Source organism: Narcine bancroftii, chromosome 4, assembly GCF_036971445.1.
Source record: "Narcine bancroftii isolate sNarBan1 chromosome 4, sNarBan1.hap1, whole genome shotgun sequence".
NCBI classification, from domain to species: Eukaryota; Metazoa; Chordata; class Chondrichthyes; order Torpediniformes; family Narcinidae; genus Narcine; species Narcine bancroftii.
In genome coordinates, this window is record NC_091472.1 from 96350701 (window position 1) to 96375030 (window position 24330).

A 24330-nucleotide genomic window follows, 5' to 3' on the forward strand; every position below is an offset into this window, starting at 1 on the left:
TTTCCTGCTCACGGTGTCGAAGGCTTTGGTGAGGTCAACAAAGGTGATGTAGAGTCCTTTGTTTTGTTCTCTACACTTTTCTTGGAGCTGTCTGAGGGCAAAGACCATGTCAGTGGTTCCTCTGTTAGCGCGAAAGCCGCACTGTGATTCTGGGAGAATATTCTCAGCGACACTAGGTATTATTCTATTTAGTAGAATCCTAGCGAAGATTTTGCCTGCAATGGAGAGCAACGTGATTCCCCTGTAGTTTGAGCAGTCTGATTTCTCGCCTTTGTTTTTGTACAGGGTGATGATGGTGGCATCACGAAGATCCTGAGGCAGTTTACCTTGGTCCCAACAAAGCTTGAAAAACTCATGCAGTTTGGCATGCAGAGTTTTGCCGCCAGCCTTCCAGACTTCTGGGGGGATTCCATCCATACCTGCTGCTTTGCCACTTTTCAGTGTAATGAGCTGATATGGCTTTTCACCTAATTCATAATACCTGTTTAGTTTTCATTATTACTTTCTCTATTCTGTGTGTTTGTAAAGTATTATATTGAGCTTTTTATATATGAGGTATTTGTTTATACTCACTTGCCTGTGTAAATCCTTTTTCTCATGGTGGGAACAGCAAACACCAGGGGACATCTAGACAAAGTGAAGGGAGGAAAATTTAGGGGTACTTTTATTTTTTACACAATGAGTTGTGGGTGCCTGAATGCCTTGCCAGAGTGGGGGTGGAGGTTGAAACATTAGGGGAATTTAAGAGGCTCTTACACAACAACATGGATGAAAAAAGGGTTACAAAGTAGGAAGGGTTTAAATATACAGGGTATTATTTTTGGTAGGAATATATAGGTTGGCATAACATTAAAGGGACAGTACTATGCAGGCCTACCTTGCTAAAATCCTGGGTGTCTTTGAGGTTTGTCTGAGACTCAAACTTGGCCTGGTACTGCTCCATAGAATTTCTGATGGCCTTTCATAGGTCCAACCTGCTTTTCTTCTTTCAATCAGGATCGCTAGACTTGAATGCTTCGGACATGGATTTCAGAGGGAGTGGATCACTCAATTCCATAGAACCAGAACATTACAGCACAAAAACAGGCCCTTCTAGTCCGTGTTAAACCATATATTTTTGCCTAGTCCCACTGACTTGCAGCCAGTCCATAGCCCTCCATACCTTTCCCATTCATGTACCTGTTCAAATTCTTCTTAAATGTTAAAATTCAGCCTGCATTCACCACCTTAGATGGCAGCTCATCCCACACTCTCACTACTCTCTGTATGAAGAAGTTCCCCCTAAACTTTTCCTCTTCATTCTTACCCATGTTCTGTGGTTTGCATCTCACTTACCGTCAGTGGAAAAAAGCCTATCTACATTTACTCTGTTTATCCCCCTCATAATTTTAAATACGTCTATCAAATCTCCTCTCATTGTTCTACACTCCAAGGAATAAAGTCCTAACCTGGTTAACCTTTCCCTATAGCTCAGTTCCTGAAGTCCAGGCAGCATCCTAGTAAATCTTCTCTGCACTCTTTCCATCTTATTGATATCTTTCCTGTAGTTTGATGACCAAAACTGGACGTAATTCTCCAAATTTGGCCTCACAAATGTCTTATGCAAGTTTACCACAACATCCCAGCTCTTGTGCTCAATACTTTGATTTATGAAGGACAATATGCCAAAAGCTCTCTTTACAACCCCATCCACCTTTGACACCACTTCCAGGGAATTATGTATTCCCAGATCCATTTGTTCTACCTCACTCCTCAGTGCCCCACCATTTACTATGTCATCTGCAAACTTGCTGATACAATTTACCACATTATCATCCAGATCATTGATATAGATGACAATCAACAAATGTTCCAACATCAATCCCTAAGACACACCACTAGTCACAGGCCTCCAATCTGAGAAGTAATTATCCACCACTAAACCCTGGCTTCTCCCATCCAGACATTGTCAAATCCAGTTCACTAATTCACCATGAATACTTAACATCGGAACCTTCCTAACTAACCTCCCATGCGGGACCTTGTCAATGGCTTATTGAAGTTAATATGGACAACATCCACAGCCTTTCCTTTGCCAACTTTCATGGTAACCTCCATGAAAAACTCTATAAGATTGGCTAAACATGACCTACCACAACCTATACATCTGTGGTTTTGATTGAAATTGTGTTCTCTGTTGTGGAATCCTCAATGCATTTGCTCATTAGCTAAATATGACAGCCAAGTTCAAGTTTATTATCATTTGACTATACATACACAACCAGACAAAACATTTCATCAGACCAGGGTGCATACACACACAAAAACTGACTGAAACAATTTGGCAGTCTTGATTTTGAGGCTCCTGTACCTCCTTCCCAATGGTAGGGATGTCAAAGATCCTGTGCGATGGAAGAAAAACCAATCTCCATCTGCAGGGCACCTGAAATAAAAGTGAGTGTGTCTGAGAATGATGTCAGTACTTCAAGGGAGATGGCTTTGCTGAGGACCTTCGCTCTGTCTGCATCAGTGACAGGGATCTGGCAGTGGCCAACCATTTCAGTTCTGAACCCCACTCCTGCACTTGCATGTCAGTCCATGGCCTTGTGTACTATCAAACCAAGACCGCCCATTAATTGGAGGAGCAACACAATTTTCGGTCTGGACATTCTCCAAATGGATGGCATTAACATTGGCTAGCCTACTCCCCATTCTCCCTCCCTTCCCATTCCCCCTTCTCCACCCCTTCCCTCTACATTATCAGAGCCATTCCCCCTCCCTCTGTTTGCTGGTATTCCCTCCCTCCCTTATCTATTACCTCCTGCATGTGGGACTGGGCTCCTCCCCCTGCTCATTCCCTCTGCCATTTTGTTCGGGCATCTGCCTACTTTTTGTCGCACCTTGAAGAAGGCCTCAAACCTGAAACATTGGTTAAGTATCTTTATCTTTGTTACATAAAGTACACTGTTTGACCTGCTGAGTTTTTCCAGCACTGTGTTTTTAATTCAATGGAATCTTTGAGTCAGGAAGTTGCATATTCAAATCCACAAAGCCTATGTGCCATGTAGCAATTTTTGCCTGGGACTACTGTCTTGTAAAAGATCTGGTGGCATTCCTGTAATTTCTTCCCAGCATTCTGACTAAAGTCGATTATCTACTGATTATAACATTGACCTTTGTGGGACCAAGTTCTGCATAAATAAACAATTGTGTTTCCAACTACTTTCCAAAGTTGTTCATTGCTTCCATCATACTTTAATACTTAGCTCCCGAAATGTCTATAACTGAGCAAGACTTTCTTTCTCTCTCACTATTCCCAATATTTTTATTGTCTCCAATTCATTCTTCCTTGGTCCAGAGATGATTAAGATAAATTTTCTGTTTTCATGGGTCATATCAGTTACCTGAATAAAACTAAAGGATTTAAATTATCCTTATTCTGATCCATAAAACACAATGGAACCTGAAGAATCATGAGGATTTGCTCCTCCTCCTGTATATTAATTCAGGTCTCATTGGCATTATATGAACACAAGGCGAAGAGGCTGGAGTAATGAACTCCCCCACTTTATCAACTTGCATCAAATATATCCAATATATTCACAAGTGGCTCAATGTGAAGAAAGCTATTGTGGTTTTCTGGCAACCATCCCTTTGAGCTGCCGCTGTGAATAAATCTCACTTGAGTACACAAATATCAAAGAGGAGCAGTTCACATCTGAAGAACTGGGAACTGGCTGCAGCTCACTGAGAGTCACAGGCTCCGAAATGCACAGCCTGAAGCTCGGCTGGTTCAATAATATGAGGCTATCTGGGAGTTGAAATACCTGTGGCGCCAACAGCTGCCTCTTATAAATTCAGCTAATGAGATGAGCAAGGCCCCATCTGACCCATAAAACAGATTACATCGACCTACCAGGATAAGATTATTCCACAATCAGCATTGCCACTTGTTCACTTTGTCACTTTAATTACTCTGTTGCACTTGTGAGTTTGTGGTTATTTGCCTGCATTGACTTTCAGAGTTTGGAACAGTCGATTTTGAAAAAAGACATCCTACCCCACCTCTCTATCTACAACAACCCTTTTCTCCCCTGAGAAATCTCCAGCCACCACTTTGCTTTGGACTCGAGGCACTCTGATTCAGTCTACCCGAGACAGCTGTCCTTCATTCCACAGCTCTTCGAGCTCAGATCAGGAGTAGAATTACCAAGAAACAAGATTCACCACTGAAATTTGCCAAAGGATTATCTTATGAAAACTCCATCAATTGATCATGCATATGCATATTGGATTCATATTTTTTATCATCGCTTTTGCAACACACCCAATTAATGGGAACAAAGGTGAGTTATTATTAGTTTCATTAGTACTGTTATGTAAAATGTTGAAATAATTGATGAATTAAAATGGTATACTTTTATTATGAGTATGACGTACAGTACTGAAACATTGAATGGTTAACAAAAGAGACTTCTCCGATTGTAAATTGTGTTCCAATAATTATAAAACTGTAAATGATTTATTCATTATTAGGCAAGTGTGATTGACAATGTCAGTCATGTAGCAATGCTAGAAATTAATGGCATCTTCTCCGATAAGCCTCAGGATCGAAGACGACTTGCTTCCACTTGCGTTTGGTGAGTCCTGGGTTGATTGTTGAGCCCAACTTGGGAAGTACCCATTCTTCTTCAGATGGGGAAAGAAGTACCTCCTGATCAGGGGCTGGGAAGTTTAGAGGCGGTGAACTCCTTCTGCTATTTACATCAGACTTCCTTGTATTTCCAGTGCAGGGAACTTTGTTTCAGGGTCATCCTGAATGCTGGTTTGAATGACCAGGAACAAGAGATTCTTAGATTTCAGAGGGGGTTGTTGCATTTTCCCAAAGGAACCTCTGAGCAATGTCTGAAAATCTCTTCCTGGGTCAGGGCTCAGAACAGAAAGTCTCCTATGGAACCTGACTGAGGGCATCTGAACAATATGACCCATCAACTAGAATGATGGAATCTACTGAGAACCTTGATACTGAGATGTTGGTCTGGGAGAGGACCCAGATGTTGGTGCACCAATCCTTCCAGTGACTTGGGGGTATCTTGGGGTGATGGACGTGGTGGTGTTCTGCCAAAGCCAGGATTCCAATTGGAGGCAGTCGAGTTATTTGAAACAGAGGTAGCTTAGGTTTGGAGTAAAGAGTTAAAGGTTTAGAATGAATCTGAAACACACTGCTTGAGGGGATGCAGACACTGTATGTCATGAAGTATCGATTTGAGCTCATGAATCACATACATTGACATATGTATAAATCACATTAGTACAGATGGGTAAGATGGGATAGCAGACATGGATATAATGGGTCAATGTTCCTGTTTGTAGCTCTATGATGATAGGTTTGGTGCCACATTTGTTTCACCTTCCCCTCCATGGATTATCGTTTGGCTAGTGCACTGTGGGTGGTGGTAGATTTCCCTACTGACAAGTGCCATCACCGTGACGTGGTTCCCAAAAGTTGGTGAGGGTCCACAAAAAGTCTTGAAGGGTTTTGCCTTAAATGTTTACCAAGGGCTGTGTTGTATAGTGTGAACGGTTGGTAGATACATTTGTCTTTGTTTCCCATTCCTTCTGAAGATAAGGTTGTTAAAGGTGTGATGGGAGGCACTGGTGGAATGGCACAGCATTAATTGATGCAAACTTGGCTTTGGTTGTTTACTGATCAGTGAGTATGATGGTTGGCAGGTCATCATGTAACAGACGTAACTAGGAAGTAAATCCTTAAATCTACACTGATCCCCTTTGCCTCTTTTAATGTGTTTCTTGAAACCTATCCATTCAATCAGTGCTTGTTCACCTGTCCTATTAAATCCTTCAGTTCTGTACCAAATTCTGGTTAATAATCTCTCCTTAGCACATTTGAAGCTTTGGTGGTGTTTTATAGAGATTGTGAAATCATAAAGTATGTTACAATAACCTAAATTAGTCTCCAGGGCAAAAATGAACTCACTGATATTAAAGCCAAGACAATCTAAAGTCTTTTGATATGAGTGTGGCTGCATCGCTCAATAAGCCAGGAGAGACCTGAGACAGCGAAGGGTCAGATGGTATGTAACTCAGTTCAGCGAAAGAACATATGGAACATACAACAGTACAGTACAGGTCCTTCAGCCCACATTGTTGTGCCAATCTTTAGACCCTGCCTCCCACATAACCCTTCACTTTAAATTCCGCCAGATGTTTGTATACTAGTCTCTTGAACTTCACCAGTGTACCTGCCTCCACCACTGACCACTGACCCTTGAACATCCCAACTATTACCTTAAAGCCATGCCTCTTGTATTGAGCAGTAGTGCCCTGGGAAGGATGAGCTAGCTGTCCACTCTATCTATTCCTCTTGATATCTTGTATACCTCTATCAGCTTCCACATCTTTCCTGTAATGAGGCAACCCGAACTGGTATGGTCTAACTAGAGTTTTGTAGAGCTGCATTATTACCTTGCAGCTTTAAACTCACTTCCTCAACTTATGAAAGCTGACACCCCACAAGCTTTCTTACCTACCCTGTCTACCTGTAAGGCAACTTTCAAGGATATGGACCCGAAGATTCCCTCTGCTCTTCCACATTACCAAGAATCCTGCCATTAACTTGTACTCTGCCTTGGAATTTGTCCTTCCAAGGTGTACTACCTCACACTTCTCCAAATTGAACTCCATCTGCCACTTCTCAGCCCAGCTCTGCATCCTAACAATGTCCCTCTGCGATCTTCAACAATCCTCCACGCTATCCACCACATCACCAACCTTTGTGTCATCTGCAAACTTGCCAACCCATCCTTCTACCCCCCTCATCCAAGTCATTAATAAAAATCATAAAAAGCAGAGGTCCCAGACCAATCCTTGAGGGACTCCTCTAGACACAACCCTCCAATCCAAATATACTCCCTCCACCACAACCCTGTCTGCAGACAAGCTTCCCTGGATCTCATGCCTTCTGATTTTCTGAATAAGCCTACCATTTGAAACCTTGTCAAATGCCTTACTAAAATCCATGTCGATCCATTCACTACTCTACCCTCATCAATATGTCTGGTCATCTCCTTAAAGAACTCTATCAGGCTTGTCAGACATGATCTGCCCTTCACAAAGCCATACTGACTGTCCCTGATCAGACCATGATTCTCTAAATGCTCATAGATCCTATCTCTAAATGCCGATCAATCCTATATGATCCTTTCCAACAGCTTTTCCATCACAGACATAAGGCTCACTGGTCTATAATTACCTGGACTTGCCCTACTACCTTTTTTTTTGAACAAGGGGACAACATTTGCTACCCTCCAATCCTCCGGTACCATTCCCAGGATAACAAGAATACAAAGTTCCTAGACAGGCTCAGCAATGTCTCATGGAGCCCCCTGGGGAATATTCTGTCAGGCCCTGGGGAATTATCTATCCTAATGAATTTTAACTGCTCCAACACATCCTCTCTCTTAATATCAACATGCTCTAAAACATTTACCTTACTCATATTGTTCTCACTGTTATCAAGGTCCCTCTCCTTGGTGAATACTAAAGAGAAGTATTCATTTGAGGACCACACCCACTTTCACAACCTCCAGGCACATCTTCCTACCTTCACTCCTGTCATCCTTCTGTTCTCCACATAAGTGAAGGATGCCTTGGGGTTTTCCTTAACCCTACACACCAAGGCCTTCTCATGTCCCCTTCTTGCTCTCATCAACTCACTCTTAAACTCCTTTCTTTCTACACGATATTCCTCAAGATCCTTGCTGCCTAAACCTCACGTATCCACCCGCCTTCTACCTGACTAGATTTTCTTCTTCTCTTATCAACCATGGTTCCTTTACCCTACCATTCTTTCTCTGCCTCACCGGGACCAATTTATCCCTAACAACCTGCAAGAGATCCCTAAGCATTGACCGCATCTTCATTGTACATTTCCTGCAAAAATAACATCCCAATTCACACCTGCAAGTTCTAGCCTCATAGTTTTCTCTTCCTCAATTAAATATTTTCCTGTCCTCTCTAACTCTATCCTTATCCATGACAATGTTAAAGGCTAGGGAGCAGTGTTCATTGTCTGTCAAATGTTCACTCACTGAGAGATCTGTGACCTGACCTGGTTCATTACCTAATACTTGTCATTGTGGCTATCTGTCATCATTGAAGATGATGGCCTCGTTCTGTTAATCCACAGAATGAAGATGCCTGTGCATGTATTTCTTTAACATGTACTTGATGTTGCACTCCAAGAAGCACACGATACTTAACAAATCAACAAACTAATTCCAATGGCAATGAAACCATGACGAATGGAACTGTTAGATTTGTTGCAGCCTTCATCCATCTTCACAGCCATAAAGTTCAGAGTGACTTCGCCCACCTGTTCCACCATTGAGGACTTGGTTGGATTGTTTTTTGTCAGGGGACCTTACCCTTGATTTTACCGCCATGGATGGCCCTGTCAAGAGCATAGCTCAAGTCTCAGGACCTCAGGACCACACAAGCTTCTCCACCACGACAAGGTGACAATCCACGGAGAAGATCTAATATGGCATTTCTCCTAGTCAGCCTGTCAACATACTGTGACAGGAATCCACCTGGGCTCACTTTACAAACTCTGCCCTTTCTAAATCTATGGCACAAAGCAGGTGCCAATCAATATTGGGGAAGTTGAAGTCATCCATGATAACAACCCTCTTATTTTTGCACCTTTCCAATATATGCCTCCCACACTTCTCCTCAGTATCCCTGCTGATACCAGAGGACTTGTATACAGTAGAGTAACTGCTCATTCCTCTTCCTAACTTCCACCCTTACTGAATCAAAAGAGGATCTTGCTACATTATCCACCCTTTCCACAGCTGTAATTGTATGCCTGACAAGTAATGCCTCCCCTTCTCCCCTTTTTTTCCCCCCAACCACCCCCCCCCCATCCTTTTTAAAACACTGAAATCCAGGAATATTCAGAATCCACTCCTGCCCTGGTGCCAGCCAAGTCTGTGTAATGGCCACTACATCATAATTCCATGTACATATCCAAGCTCTCAGTTCACTACCCTTATTCCTGAAGCTTCTTGCTTTCAAGAACATGCACTTTAACCCTTCTCCCTTACTACTTTTATAACCTATATTCTGCTTTTCCTTCCTCAAAGCCTCTCTAAATGATAGATCTGGCTTTACTCCATGAATTTCTTCCACTGACCTATCACTCCAGGTCCCATCCCCCTTATTTATCTCATAAGAAGCCATGAGATAAATTTCTCAGAAACTTTGTTCAAGTTCTGCAGGATTTAAAGGAGGAAAATATAGCTACAAGAAAGCCTATTCCAATGTTGCAGATAATGGGTATCTGATTAGACAAAGATTTGTGGGAATTCAAGGAAAATAATTGTTCTGAATCAATGAGGCCTTATGATAAGAAACAGAGAACAAACACTTAAGTGAGGTGTAATCCTCAACTTTGAGAATGTTGAGTACTTGAACCCACAAGGACTAAAGTCATCATTTGTAAATGTCACTAATGTCATTAAAATAGGGATAGAAGTAGAGACAAAGGTTACAACAAAATTATGAGCAATAAGATTTGGATTGGGTAGAAACTTTGTCGAATACCAAATGAAATGTTGCATGGCTAAGTGTAAAGTATGGCACATGAGTGAATAGGTATTAAAAGGATACTGCTGTCTATAAGCTAATATCTAGGCATTAACATTTAATGTGGATGGATGATGAAGTAGTACTAGGATATAGAAGTAGAAACGAATGACCTCTCAGATACCTGAAGTGTAGCCTTGGAGGTAAAAAGTGAGGACAATATAAGGATAGGATTCAAATGGGCGATTTGAATTTTCCTGCTGTTGTTGTAAAACATGTTACATTACTGTCTCCTCTCCATTCGTCCAATAAAATATCGTTTGCCCTGCAACTTGTTTCACTGAACCTCAGGAGGACTGGCTGAAAGGGTTAAGTCACGCAGACTGTTTGCAAAATCCACCTTGAGTTCACCAGAGTGCTTGAGGATTTAGCAGTGACCTGGATGAGAAGTTTAAGATGATTAAGGAATTTGTCAAGCTGGATATACTGAAGCTACTTCCTGTGGTACTGAGTCCAGAATAAATACCTAATCTTGATATTAAAGTCAAGGTGTTCAGGAGCAATATCAACAAGCAATTTTTCAGGGAAATGTAATATGATCTCTTCAATATTGCTGAAGCAGGCTCAATGGAAAATGTTAAACCTAGGACTGAAACACATTTTATTAGAAAAGTCCACCATGGCAGAGGGAGATAAATGGGATGAATTGAATTGCGACATAGATCAGTTTTGATTGAGACTACTTTAGTGTCGATAAAGGGTCCAGACCCGAACATAGAGACTGACCCTTTCTTCCCGTGGATGCTGCTTAATTCACTGAGTTCCTTCTGCAATTCTTTGTTTGCTCAAGATTCCAGCATTTGCAGGCTTTGTGTTTCTCTTTGCAATATAGATTAGCCTTGATTTTATCAAATGACGGCACTCTTCCTTTTTGTATATTCCATTGTGAAGCTCGGACTGTGTGAGAGGATGAGCTGGTGATGGTCTGACAACCATTCCCAACACAGAATGCTGCAGAACATAATCCATTGTTATGAGTGGCAATGTTTTTTATTTATATTAATGTAACATACAACATAACTGGCCCATTATATTTCATCAGAGTACCTCGTGCTTGGGAACAAATTTGCACGACTTTATTTTAGATGAAGTTTGTGCACTTGTCCAGACTGTGAATGTTGTTCTTCTCACATCATTATTGAGTGAAACAATGCCTTCAGTTATGTTTTGGCAAGAAAAAACATTCATTTATCCTGCTGCTTGTTGAGGGTGACTTCATTTGTTCCCGTAATGATTTTAGCAAGAATTGATTGCACATAAATAATCATGGTTCAGAGAGTAGAGCAACTCCTGTCTCTAAAGAACAAGAAGAGCTCTTGTTTGCTCTTTTATCTGTGATGCCTTGCCATGTGTATAGAGTTAGCACCAAGAACATTATAATTGCCCCGACTTTAAATAAAATGAAAGAATAAACAAGAATTTTTTGAAAAGAAAAATGCTTTCATGAAATGAATTAGGTTTCAAAATAGCAAGATATTGAAAGATAGATTTACGGACATTGGGGCTGTTTTTGTTTGTTGTTCTGTCTACATTCTGAGCCTGTGAGTTGTTAGTTTGCGACGTACAGTGTAGGGTGTCATGGTGTGGAGGTCTGACCTATTCCTTCTGTAGCAGGGGCTTTAGACATCATATATTTTGTTCATCCAGACAGTGGGAATGGCAGCCAAGGCAGGGAATGCTCCTCTTGCAAAATGTGGGTCATCAGAAAGCCCGCAGTATCCCTGTGACTTCATCTGCGAGAAATGCATCCAGCTGCAGCTCCTGATAAGCCGAGTTAAGGAATTGGAGCTGGAATTAGATGAACTCCAGATCATTCGGGAGGCAGAGGGGTGATAGACAAGAGTTACAGGGACACTATCACTCCTAGGAGGAAGGTGGAGGTTAGATGGGTGATATTCAGGAGAGGAAAAGGGAACATCTCAGGCAGTGCACGTCACTCCTGAAGCTGACACATTCAATAACAAGTATTCCATTTTGGATACTGTGGGGAGATGACCTACCAGGGACAAGCCATGAAGATCAGGTCTCTGGCATGGAGTCTGGTCCAGTGGCTAAGAAGGGAAGGGAGGAGAAGAGGTGAGCTGTAGTAATAGGGGATTCCATAGTTAGAGGACAGATAGAAGTTCTGTGGAAGAGATTTGAGTATCCTGATGGTATGTGGCCTCCCTGGTCCAGATCGATTTCATGGCATTCTCAGGTGAAAGGGTCAGCAGCCAGATGTCATGGTCCATGTAGGAACCAATGACATGGGTAGGAAGGATGAGGAGGTCCTGCAAGGAGAGTTCAGGGAGTTGAAGGACAGAACCTCCAGGGTAGTGATCTCAGGTTTCTGGATCATTGGGCTCTCTTCAAGGGAAGGTGAGATCTGTTCTGATAGTATGGTTTGCATCTGAACTGGGAGGGGACTAATATCCTTGTGGCAAGGTTTGCTAGTGCTGGTTCAGTGGGTTTAAAGCAGATGTGCAGGGGGAGGGGAACCAGAGTGCCAGGGCAGATGGATGAGTGGAGGAGGGAAAAGATTATGTTAAAATTGCATGCAATGTTAGAAGTCAACAGGTTGAATATGGTGGAAATGTTCTCAAGTACATCTATTTCAATGTAAGGAGTATTGTAGGAAAAGCAGATGAGCTTAGAGTGTGGATTGGCATGTGGAATTATGACATAGTGGCCATTAGTGAAACTTAGTTGCAGGATGGGCAGGACTGGCTGCTCAATGTTCTGGGCTTCTGTTGCTTCAGACATGATTGAACGGTGGGGGGGGGGGGGGGGAAATGAAAGGAGGAGAAGTGGCATTGTTCATCAGGGAAAATATTACAGTTGTGCTTCAGCAGGACAGACCAGAAGACTCATCTTCTGAGGCCATATGGGTGGAGCTGAGGAACAGGAAAGGTATGACCACACTCATGGGGTTGTACTATAGACCGTACAATACTTAACGAGAATTGGAGGAGCAAATCTGTAAAGAGTTGGCAGTCAGCTGCAGGAAACATAATGTTGATAGTAGGAGATTTTAACTTTCCACATATGGACTGGGACTCCCATACTGTAAAAGGTCTGGATGGCTTGGAGTTTCTCAAATGTGTTCAAGAAAGTTTTCTAAATCAATATAAAGAGGTACAAGTAGAGAGAGTGCAATTCTGGATCTCCTATTAGAGAACAAAACAGGACAGGTGACAGAAGTATGTCCAGGGGAACATTTTGATTCCAGTGATCATAATGCCATTAGTTTCAAGTTCATTATGGAGAAGGATGGGTCTGGACCTCGGGGTGAGATTCTAAATTGGAGGAAGGCCAATTTTGAGGAAATGAGAAAGGATCTAGAATGCGTGGATTGGGCTCAATTGTAGTAAGTGGAAGACCTTCAAGGGGAAATTTTGAGAATTCAGAGTTTGTATGTTCCTATCAGGATTAAATCCAAAGTTAGCAGCCATAAGGAATATTTGTTTTTGAGGGATATTGGGGATCTAGTTTGGAAGAAAAGAGAGGTGTAGAATGGGTATAGGCAACATAAAGCAAATTAGATACTTAAGTATAAAAAAATTGCAAGAAAAGAAAGAAATCAGGAAGGCTAAAAGAGGACATGAGGTTGCATTGGCAGACAATGTGAAGGAAAATCCTAAGCATTTCTACACTTACATTAAGCGTAACAGGATAGTAAGGGACAAAATTGATCACCTTGAAGATCAGAGTGGTCAGCTTTGAATGGAGCCAAAAGAGACGGGAGAGTCTTAAATTTTTTTTTCATCAATATTCACTCAGGAAAATGGCACAGTGTCGTGGGATGTGAGGGAAACAAGCAGTGAGGTCATAGATCATGTAGAGATTAAAGAGGAGGAAGTGCTTGCTGCCCTAAAGCAAATAAGGATGGATAAATCCCTTCATGACTGATCAGCAAACTCCAAAACCTGGGTAACTGTGTAACTGAATCATGGATTTCCTCACCTCCAGAGCATAATCAGTGTAGATTGATAAGAACTTCTCCACAATCTCCATCAGTACTAGAGCACTGCAGGGCTGTGTTCTTAGCCCCCTGCTCTACTCACTTAACACCTATGACTCTGTAGTTCAGTGTGACAATAACACCACCTACAAATTTGCTGACAATACCATGGTAGTGGGTTGTATAAACGAAGGGGATGAATCAGCATACAGGATGGAGATTGGAGACTTGGATGAAAGGTGCACCAACAACAACCTTGCACTCAATGTCACCAAAACTAAGGAGCTGATTGTTGAATTCAGGAAGGGAAAGCCAGAGATATACAATTCAGTGATCGTTGGGGGATCAGAGGTGGAGAGGGTGAACACATTTAGGTTCTTGGGAGTCACTATCTCAGAGGATCTTTCCTGGACACAACACACCAATGGCATCATGAAGAAAGCAAGTCATCGCCTCTACTTCCTCAGTAGTTTGTGGAGGTTTAGTATGACACCAGAAACCCTGGCAAACTTCTACAGAGGTGTAGTGGAAAGTGTGGTAACCAGGTGCATCACGGCCTGGAATAGGAACACCAATACCCCTGACCGTAAAGTCCTCCAAAGGTAGTGGACACAGCCCAGGATATTACAAGCAAAACCCTCCCCACTTCTGAGAACATCTACAGGGAACACTGATGTCAGAGAGCAGTAGCAATCATCAAAGACCCACACCATCAGGTTCAGGAACTGCTGCTACCCCTCCACCATCAGACTCCTCAACAACAAACTCAATCTGGGACTAATTTAAGGAATCTTACTTGTGCATTTTATTGATTTTCTTTGTTCTCCCTGTACTGCACAGTCTGTCGGTTTATATTGGGTATCTGTTTACATTTCTTTTGATTGTTTACAGTTCATGCTGCGTTCAGTTTATATTTGCACAACCAATTAGTGGTAATTCTGACACACTCAAAGGAAAAAGGAATCTCAGGGTTGTATGTGATGTCATATAAGTACTCTGACAATAAATGTGAAATCAAAATCCCTAGGGTCTAACAAAATGTTCTCTCGGAGCTTGATGGGGGCCAGTGTAGAAATTGTAGGGGCTCTGGCAGAAATATTTAAACTATACTTAGCCACAGGTGTGGTACCATCGGATTGGAGGGTAGCTCACATTGTTCTATTGTTTAAAAAAGGCTCCAAAAGTAACCCTGGAAATTATAGGCCGGAGAGCATGATATCAGTCATAAATAAGTTACTGGAAGGTGTTCTCAGAGATCGGATATACAATTATTTGGATAGCCATGGACTGATTAGGGAGAGTCATCACGGCTTTGTGCACGTTTAGCCAACTTTATAGAGTTTTTCAAGGAATTTACCAAGAAAGTTAATGAAAGTGGATGTTGTCTACATAGACTTTAGTAAGGTCCCTCAAGAAGGTTCAGACATTAGGTATTCATGATGAAGTAATGAAATGAATTTGACAATGGCTGGACAGGAGAAACCAAAGTAGTGGTGGGTGTTTGCTTCTTAGACTGGAGGCCTGTGACTGGTGGTGTGCCTCAGGGATAGGTTCTCAGTCCATTATTGTTTGTCATCTATATCAATGATCTGGATGATAATGTGGTAAATTGGATCAGCAAATTTGCAGATGACACTAAGATTGGAGATGTTGTGGACAGCAAAGGTGGTTTTCAAAGCTTGCAGAGGGATCTGGAAAATGGGCTGAAAAATAGCAGATGGAATTTAATCCAGATAAGTGTGAGGAGTTGCATTTTAGAAGGACAAACCAAGAAAGGACATATACAGTACAGGACACTGAGGAGTGTGGTACAGGGCACTGAGGAGTGTGGTACAGGGCACTGAGGAGTGTGGTACAGGGCACTGAGGAGTGTGGTACAGGGCACTGAGGAGTGTGGTACAGGGCACTGAGGAGTGTGGTACAGGGCACTGAGGAGTGTGGTACAGGGCACTGAGGAGTGTGGTACAGGGCACTGAGGAGTGTGGTACAGGGCACTGAGGAGTGTGGTACAGGGCACTGAGGAGTGTGGTACAGGGCACTGAGGAGTGTGGTACAGGGCACTGAGGAGTGTGGTAGAACAGAGGGATCTGGGAATACAGATACATAATTCCTTGAAAATAGTGTCACAGGTGAATAGGGTTATAAAGAGAGGTTTTGGCATATTGCCCTTCATAAATCAAAATATTGAGTATAGGAGTTGGGATGTTATGTTAAAATTCTATTGGACATTAGTGAGAGCAAATTTCGAGTATTGTGTGCAGTTTGGTCCTATAACTATAGAAAAGATATCAATAAGGTAGAAAGAGTGGAGAAAAGATTTATTAAGATGCTGTCTGAAATTCTTCACCCTTGTTACAACATGTGAGGTTTTACTTGGTGGTTAACCCTTCCTTCTAAGTACAACTAGCAGATGTGGCAGCAGTGTGATCAATTTTAAAAGAGAGGTTTTAAGAACATCAATTTAGAGTATAAGAAATCAAGGCAGGTCTCCTTCATCAGCTCCACCATTCAATTCAGTCACAGCTAATCTGTTAGTTCTATTTTCCTGGGCTAGGTTTAGCTCTTTTGTACTCAAAGCTCAGCAAAGTCACCATAGAACACTACAGCACAGGCTGTTCAGCCTCTCTAGTCTGTGCTAACCATCATTTTCCTAGTCCCACTGACCTGCTCCCATACCATAACCCTTCAGTCCTCTCACATCCATGTTTCTATCCAATTTACTTTTAAAATGCATGTTTGAGCTCACATTCACCACATCAGATGGCAGCTCATTCCACACTCCCACCACTCTTTGAGTGAAGAACTTCCTCCTAATGTTCTCTCTATACCTCTCACCCTTCAGTTTAAAACTATGACCTCTCATATTTATCTCCCCCAATCTAAGTGGAAAAAGCCTTTTTGCATCCACTCTATTTATCATAATCTTGTAAACTTCAATCGATTCTCCCCTCATTCTTCTTCACTCCAAGGAGTAAAGTCCAAACCTGTCCAATCTTTCCCTGTAACTCAACTCCTGAAGACCCGGCAATATCCTAATAAATCTTCTCTGCACTCTTTCAATCTTATTGATATCCTTCCTGTAGTTAGGTGCCCAGAACTGAACACAATATTCCAAATTTGGCCTCAACAATATCTTAAACAACCTCAACATAAGATCCGAATTCCTATACTCAATACTTTGATTTATAAAAGCTAAGATACCAAAAGCTTTCTTTACAACCCTGTCCACATGCAACACCACCTTCGTGGAACAATGTATCTGCACTCCTAGGTCCCTCTGCTCCTCTGCACACCTCAGTGCCTTATCATTGACTATATATCTCCTACATTGGTTTGCCCTTCCAAAATGCATCACCTCACATTTGTCTGCATTAAACTCCATCTGCCACTTCCTGGCCCATTATCCTTGTTGGTCCAGATCCCTCTGCAAGCTTTGATAACCTTACTTATCATCCACAATGCCTCCCATCTTTGTGTCATCAGCAAACTTGCTGATCCAATTCACAACATTATCATCCAGATCTTGATGCATGCAACAAACAACAATGGTCCCAACATGGATCCCTGAGGCACACCACTGGTCACAGGCCTCCAATCCGAGAACCAACCATCTACTATCACCCTCTGCCTTCTCTGACACAGTCAATTTTGAATCCAGTTTATATCCTCTCCTTGAATATCTAGTGACATAACCCTTCTGAACTAACTTCCCATGTGGGACCTTGTCAAAAGCTTTACTAAAGTCCATGTAGGCAACATCCACAGTCTTTCCTTCATCCACCTTCCTGAGGCAACCTCCTCAAAAGAAAACTCCACAAGATTTTTTAAGCACGGCCTACTATGCACAATGCCATACTGACTGTCCTTAATCAGCCAATGACTGTCCAAATACCTTTATATCCTATCTCTCAGAACTCTTTCTAATAATTAACCTACTTCTGATGTCAGGCTCACTGGCCTATAATTACCTGGTTTATTTTTGGAGCCTTTTTTTAAACAACGGGACAATGTGAGCTATCCTCCAATCCTCTAGTACCTCATATGCTCCTTGTTGTCTATACTTACTATACATCTCCCTCTTTCTTAACCAGATCACCAATATCCCTCAAAAACCAGGGTTCCCTATGCCTAGTAACTTTGCCTTTAATCCTAACAGGAATATGCAAACTCTGCACTCTCAAATTTTTACCCTTGAAGCCCATCTACTTTCCTAACACAACATAAAATGAGAATGGAAGAGAGGAGGATATCCAGAAGATATGCAGGAGATCCCTGAGATGTATTTATTTTAATGCGAGGAGCATAGTAAGGAAGCTAGATGAGCTAAAGGTGTGTATTGACATGTGATATTAAGATGCTATGGCCATTAGTGAGACGTGGTTGAAGGAAGGTTGTGACTGACAGTTGAATGGTCCAGGATTTTGCTGCTTTAGATGTGATAGAGTTGATGGATTAAGTGGGGGAGGTGTGGCAGTACTTGTCAGGGAGGATATTACAGCAGTGCTGAAGCAAGGTAGACTGGAGGGCTCGTCAAGGGAGGCAGTGTGGGTAGAGCTGAAAAATAAGAAGGGTGAGATTACTATTATGGGGGTATATTATAGGCCCCCAAATGGGGAAAGGGAACTAGAAGAGCAAATGTGCAAGGAAATAGGTGAGATGTGCAGGAGAAATAGGGTGATGTTGGTTGGGGATTTCAATTTTCCGAACATAAATTGGGAAGCGCAGTCAGTAAAAGGGATGGCTTAGTATTTATGCATTGTGTTCAGGATTGCTTTTTGCAGCAATATGTTGAGATGCCAACTAGAGGGGGAGCGGTGTTAGATCTGTTGTTTGGGAATGCAATAGGGCAGGTGATGGAGGTAAGCGTTGGAGAGAACTTCGGTTCCAGTGATCATGGGTCCATTAGCTTTAGCTTAATGATGGAAAGAGATAGGTCGGGTCCGAGGTTGAAGGTCTTCGAGTGGGGGAAGGCCAGATTTGGAGAAATGAGAAGGGATTTGCAGAGAGTTGTGTGGGCTGATCTTTTTGCCAGAAAGGATGTAGAGGAAATTTGGGGGGCATTTAGGAGTGAGATTTTGAGAGCGCAGGATCTTTATGTTCCAGTCAGGCTGAAAGTGAAGACTAAAGGTTTGAGGGAGCCGTGGTTTTCTCGTGAAATTAAGAAGTTGGTTCGGGACAAGAAGGAGGCCTATACCAATATAAAAAAAAACAAGGGATTGAAGAGATGTATGGTCGTTACTTAGATTGCAGGAAGAACCTTAAGAGGGAAATTAGAAAGGCAAAAAGGTATGAGGAGTCCATAGCTAATAAGGCGAAGGTGAATCCTAAGAGTTTTTACAGATATGTGACAGTAAAAGGAGGGTTAAGGATAGAATAGGCCCACTGGATGATGGGACCAGTGAACTATGTCAGGAAACGTATGAGATGGGAGAAATATTGAACAATTTTTTTTCTCATCCATATTCATGAGGGAAAGGGACATTGGGCTATATGAGATAAGTGAGGCAAAGAGCTTAGTTATGGAAAGGATAGGGATTAGTAAAGCGAGAGTTTTGGAGCTTCTAGGGTCAATTAAGGTGGATAAGTCTCCTAGTCCTGATGGGATTTTTTCCAGGACTTTAAGGGAGGTCAGGGAACAAATAGGGGCACTGACAGTGATTTTTCAAAGATCACTGGAGGAGGGGGTGGTACCACAGGATTGGAGGGTTGCAAATGTTGTTCCATTGTTCAAAAAAAGGCAGCAGGTGTAGCCAAGTAATTATCGGCCAGTAAGTTTGACTTCAGTGGTGGGGAAGCTTATGGAGGGTATTCTTCAAGATAGCATACACGCCTATCTGGATAGGCAGGGATTGATTAGGGGCACCCAGCATGGGTTTGTAAAAGGAAAGTCATGTTTGACAAACCTTGTTGAGTTTTTTGAGAAAGTGACAAAAAAGGTGGATGAAGGTAGAGTGGTGGATGTGATCTATTTGGATTTTAGTAAGGCTTTTGATAAGGTTCCGCATGGAAGGTTAATAAGGAAGGTTCAGCCACTAGGAATTAGTAGGGAGATTGTGACATGGGTTCAGAGGTGGCTGGGAGATAGACAGCAGAGAATCGTGGTGGACAACTGTATGTCAGGTTGGAAGCCTGTGATAAGCGGGGTATCTCGGATCGATGCTGGGCCCCTTGTTGTTTATCATTTATATTAATGATTTAGAGGAGGGTGTGGTTAACTGGGTAAGCAAATATGCGGATGATATGAAAATAGGGGGAGTGATGGATAGTGAGGTAGATTTTCTTGGATTACAGAAGGATTTGGTTTGTTTGGAAGAGTGGGCTGAAAGATGGCAGATGGAATTCAATGTAGACAAGTGTGATATGTTGCATTTTGGTAAAAATAACCAGAATAGGACATATACAGTTAAGGGGAGGGCATTGAGGCATGCAGAGGAGCAAAGGGACCTGGGGGTTATGGTATAGAGTTTACTGAAGGTGGATTCCCATGTAGATAGGGTGGTTAAGAAGGCATATGGTATACTGGTCTTCATAAATCTTAGTATAGAGTATAGGAGCTGGGAGGTGATGCTGCAGCTGTTTAAGGCATTGGTGAGGCCAGGTTTGGAGTACTGTGCTCAGTTCTGGTCTCCAAATTATAGAAAGGTTATAGATAAGGTGGAGAGGGTGCAGAAAAAGTTTACAAGGATGTTGCCTGGCTTACAGCATCTGGATTACAGGGAGAGATTAAGGAGACTGGGACTTTATTCATTGGAATGTAGACAACTGAGAGGGGACTTGATAGAAGTATTTAAAAAGACTAGACATAAACGGACTCTTTCCCCTGAGGGCAGGGGAGGATGGAACAAGAGGCCATGAGTTAAGGGTAAGGGGGCAACACTTTAGGAGAAATATTAGAGGTGGCTTTTTCACTCAGCGAGTGGTGGTAGAATGTAATGATCTTCCAAATGAGATAATGCATCAGGGTCCCTTCTGTCACTTAAGAGAAGGTTGGATGTGTACATGGGGGTGAGGGGGAGGTTTGAGCTAGTGGAGTTGTTCTAGTGAACCGGTGTGGACTCGAAAGGCCAACGTGGCCTGATTCCGCTCCGTAAATGGTTATATGGTTAAATCCACATATCTCAATCCACTCCTCCTAAATCCTTTCTCATTTCCACAAATTTTCCCTTCCTCCAATTTAAAATCTCAACATGAAGACCAGACTTATCCTTTTCCATAAATAACTTGAAGCTAATGACATTATGGTCACTGGGACTCAAAATGTTCACCTATATCTGTCACCTGACCTGCCTTGTTCTCTAATAGGAGGTCAAGTACTGCATCCTTTCTTGTTGGTACCTCTATATATTGAATATCCTCACAAACTGAGCTTCCACAGCTCCTGTGGGCTGTGTGAGTGTGGTGCTGTGCCAAGGTGATGCTTACAAAGGGCAAGAAAACAGGGCCAGGAGCAAGCCAATGGCCCTTCAAGCCTGTCCCACCATTCAGTGTGATTGTGGTTGGTCAGCCCTTGGTTCTGATGAATTATTTGACCTGTGATCTGACAGTCACCACATAGCAATAACTAAACAGAAGGGATTGATCGAGGAGCTGCCTCAGAGAACAGTGAATGAAAGATTGGTGAAGGGACTTGTCATTACTAGGGCCCTTTAACACATTAAAGCATAACTTCTGTCCAAACCAATAAAATCTCTGCCCAATTATTAAAAGAATTCAATTCTATAATTTTTTTCTTCTTACACTAGTCCCCTTTTTTATGAGACAACAGCTGGGACAAAAATTTCTATTTAATGAAGTGAGTGAACCTGTTGCAGATCAAAGCATCAAATACCAGGTTAATATCATGGATAATGACTTCTCCAAATCTGTAATTTTCACGATCTATACAATGATCAATATTTTTGTATGCTATGTTAATATAAAAATTAAAACATGGTATTCATTAATCTTCTGGTATAAATGTTACGGCATGTGCATTGTATTCCCTTCATATGATTATGACTTCTTTGGTCCAGGAAAGATCCCAGATACAAGATGGTTGCCGTATGAGGACTGTTTATTGACTCTGCACCTATACTCACTGGAGTTTAGAAGGGTGAGGGGGAAGCTCATTAAAACCTATTGAATATTGATTGGATTGGATAGAGTGAATGTGGAGATGTTTCCTTTAGCAGGAGAGTCTAAGGCCACAGGGCATAGCCTCAGAATAGAAGGACTTTCTTTAGAACAGAAATAAGGAAAAGTTTCTTCAGCTGGAGGGTGGTGAATCTGTAGAATTCTTTGCCACAGATGATTGTAGATGTCAAGTCATTAGGTATATTTAAAGAGGACTTTGATGGGTTCTTGATTAGATTCAGGGACAAAGGTTATGGGAAAAAGGTAGGAAAATAGGGTTAAATGGAAAAATACATCAGCCATGATTTGAATTACAGAGCAGACTCAATAGGCCAAATGGCCTAATTCTGCTCCGACATCTTATGGTCTTACGGTGATTGTAACAAATAGAGGCTCACTCCACCTCTGCCCACCTGGTTTCAGGCATCTTGCTGTTATTTTTATTTTCAGTATAATATTTATTTGCGTACATTCATCTCCACATGGATAGAATTTCAGAAGGAGATATCTGAGTTACTTATTGTGCTGACAGGTTTCTGAGTGGCAGCCCTTGTAAAATTAGTTGGCCTGATTTTCAGATGGCTGATGATTTCTGTTTGATACTTAACAATTTGTTCATATTTTATCAATAATATATTACAAACATTTTATAAACTAATCACAATAATTTCATCTGAACATGTGGAAGTTTTGTATGTGATGTGTTGTGTGACAGGTAGATGAAAAATGGATTCAAGATATAAACTTACAAAGCAAACTCTTTCCCACTCTCCGTCCCTGAGATGTCATGAAATCATATTGTTCTCCAGCATGGAAGCAGATTCTTTGGCCCACCAACCAGGATCGGTGTCATGGGGTGGGGGGGGGGGGCATTCACGGGTTATTCCCCACCAAATGAGTTACTGTGCCCTCACCCGAACGTGAACGGCAGGAATGGCACACAAAACTGATACACAAACGGCAGTTTGTATGCCCCCTCCCCCCTCCCCTGTGTTTACCCTAATGCCCCCATTTAGATTTGTTCTGACACTGTCTCTGCCACCAACTAAACGTCCCATTTTCAGGCATCTGGCCCATATCCCTTTAACCTTTCCAATCCATGTTGCTGTTGTACCCACTTCGACCACTTTTTCTGGCAGCTCGTTCCATAAACTCACCACCTTCTGTGGAAAGAAGGTGGCCCTTAGGTCCTCTTTAACTCTTTCCCCTCTCACCTTAGATTAATGCCCTCTCGTTTTAGATTTGGATACTGTATTAAAAAAAAAGTATATAACTATTTGCTTTATCTGTGGCCTTCATGATTTTATAAACCTTTATGAACCCCCACACCATCCGCCCTCAGCCTCCAACACTCCAGGGAGAAGAGTGCCAGTCTATCCTTCAGGTTCAAGCCCACCAGTACTGGTAACAGTCATGTGATTCATTTCTGCACCCTTTCCAGCTTCATAGTTTTACAGCATGGAAACAGGCCCTTCGGCCCAACTTCTACATACTAATCAGGTAATCTACCCAAGCCACTTTCATTTGCCTGTCTTTAGCCCAGTGGTTCTCAACCTTTTTCTTTCCACTCACATACCACTTTAAGTTCTCCCTCTGCCATCTGTGCTCTGTGATTAGTAAGGGATTGCTTAAGGTGGTTTGTGAGTGGAAAGAAAAAGGTTGAGAACCACTGCTCTAGACCCAATTGTTACTGAAATATTTTACTTGTGAAAAATTGTCATTAGCCCATTTCCTTTGGAGTTATGGAACCATGCACATAACGAGTCAATTAGGGGTGATTAAAATAGTAGTTTTCAAACTTTTTCTTTCCACCCACATACCACCTTAAGCAAACCCTTACAATTCACAGAACACCAATAGCATAGGGAATTCTTAAGGCGGTGTGTGAGTGTTATGTCTCTGTGTTACTTGCAAGGCTTTTTAAATAACTTAGAGATGCAAGATTCAAATAACCAAAGAGACTTTACTGATGCCTTCCACCATCTCGGGTAACTGTTCACACACTCACAAATACATATACATATGCTCCATAGTGGTGCACTACAGTTACTACAGTGAGAAGGGCGTATTCTTACACAGTTACAAAATAGTTCACATTATCCTGACTATATAAAGTGGAAAGAAAAAGGTTGAGAACCACTGCTTTAGCCCATATCCCTCTAAACCTTTCCTATCCATACACTGTTAGGTCTGCTTTGTTCATGAATGAGTGAGACAAACACCAGACTGAGTCGAAATCAGGGTTCTTTGTTCTTTATTACCGGATTGTAACACTTGCGACTAACCATGTTAGTCGGAGAATGCATTCTGCCGTTATCAGCAAAATGGTGATTTTTTATACCCTTGGATATGTGCTTAGAACATCATCATATCATTACTTGTCCAATGACTAAAACTGTTGCTATCCTTTCCCTGCTAGCTTCCTGCCTCTCAATCCATCAATGTCTCTCTTATCTTGTAAGTACAAGGATGCATTCACATCTTGTTACAGCCCTGCACATTCCCATCTCATGATGTTTTACCTTACAACACTTGCCTGAATGTCAAAGTATTTCAAATGGCCTCCAGCACTTTCTCTGGCAGCTCATTCCATACACTAACAGGGCACATCTAAATCTTTTCCCTCATCA

General features: G+C 42.0%; 1 protein-coding gene across 17 annotated transcripts in view; it reads left to right on the plus strand.

Annotated features, from left to right (window-relative positions):
* LOC138760861 (interphotoreceptor matrix proteoglycan 1-like) overlaps positions 1–24330 on the plus strand; it is a 175005-nt gene that overhangs the window by 56386 nt on the left and 94289 nt on the right. For 13 of the 17 annotated variants that reach the window (XM_069932080.1, XM_069932073.1, XM_069932087.1 and 10 more), the window contains one exon: positions 4003–4325. The exons of the other annotated variants lie outside the window; for them this stretch is intronic. In XM_069932080.1, the coding sequence (XP_069788181.1) occupies positions 4256–4325 (70 nt within the window). In that variant the 5' untranslated portion in view covers positions 4003–4255. The remainder of the gene's footprint in view (positions 1–4002; positions 4326–24330) is intronic. 17 annotated transcript variants of the gene reach the window in all.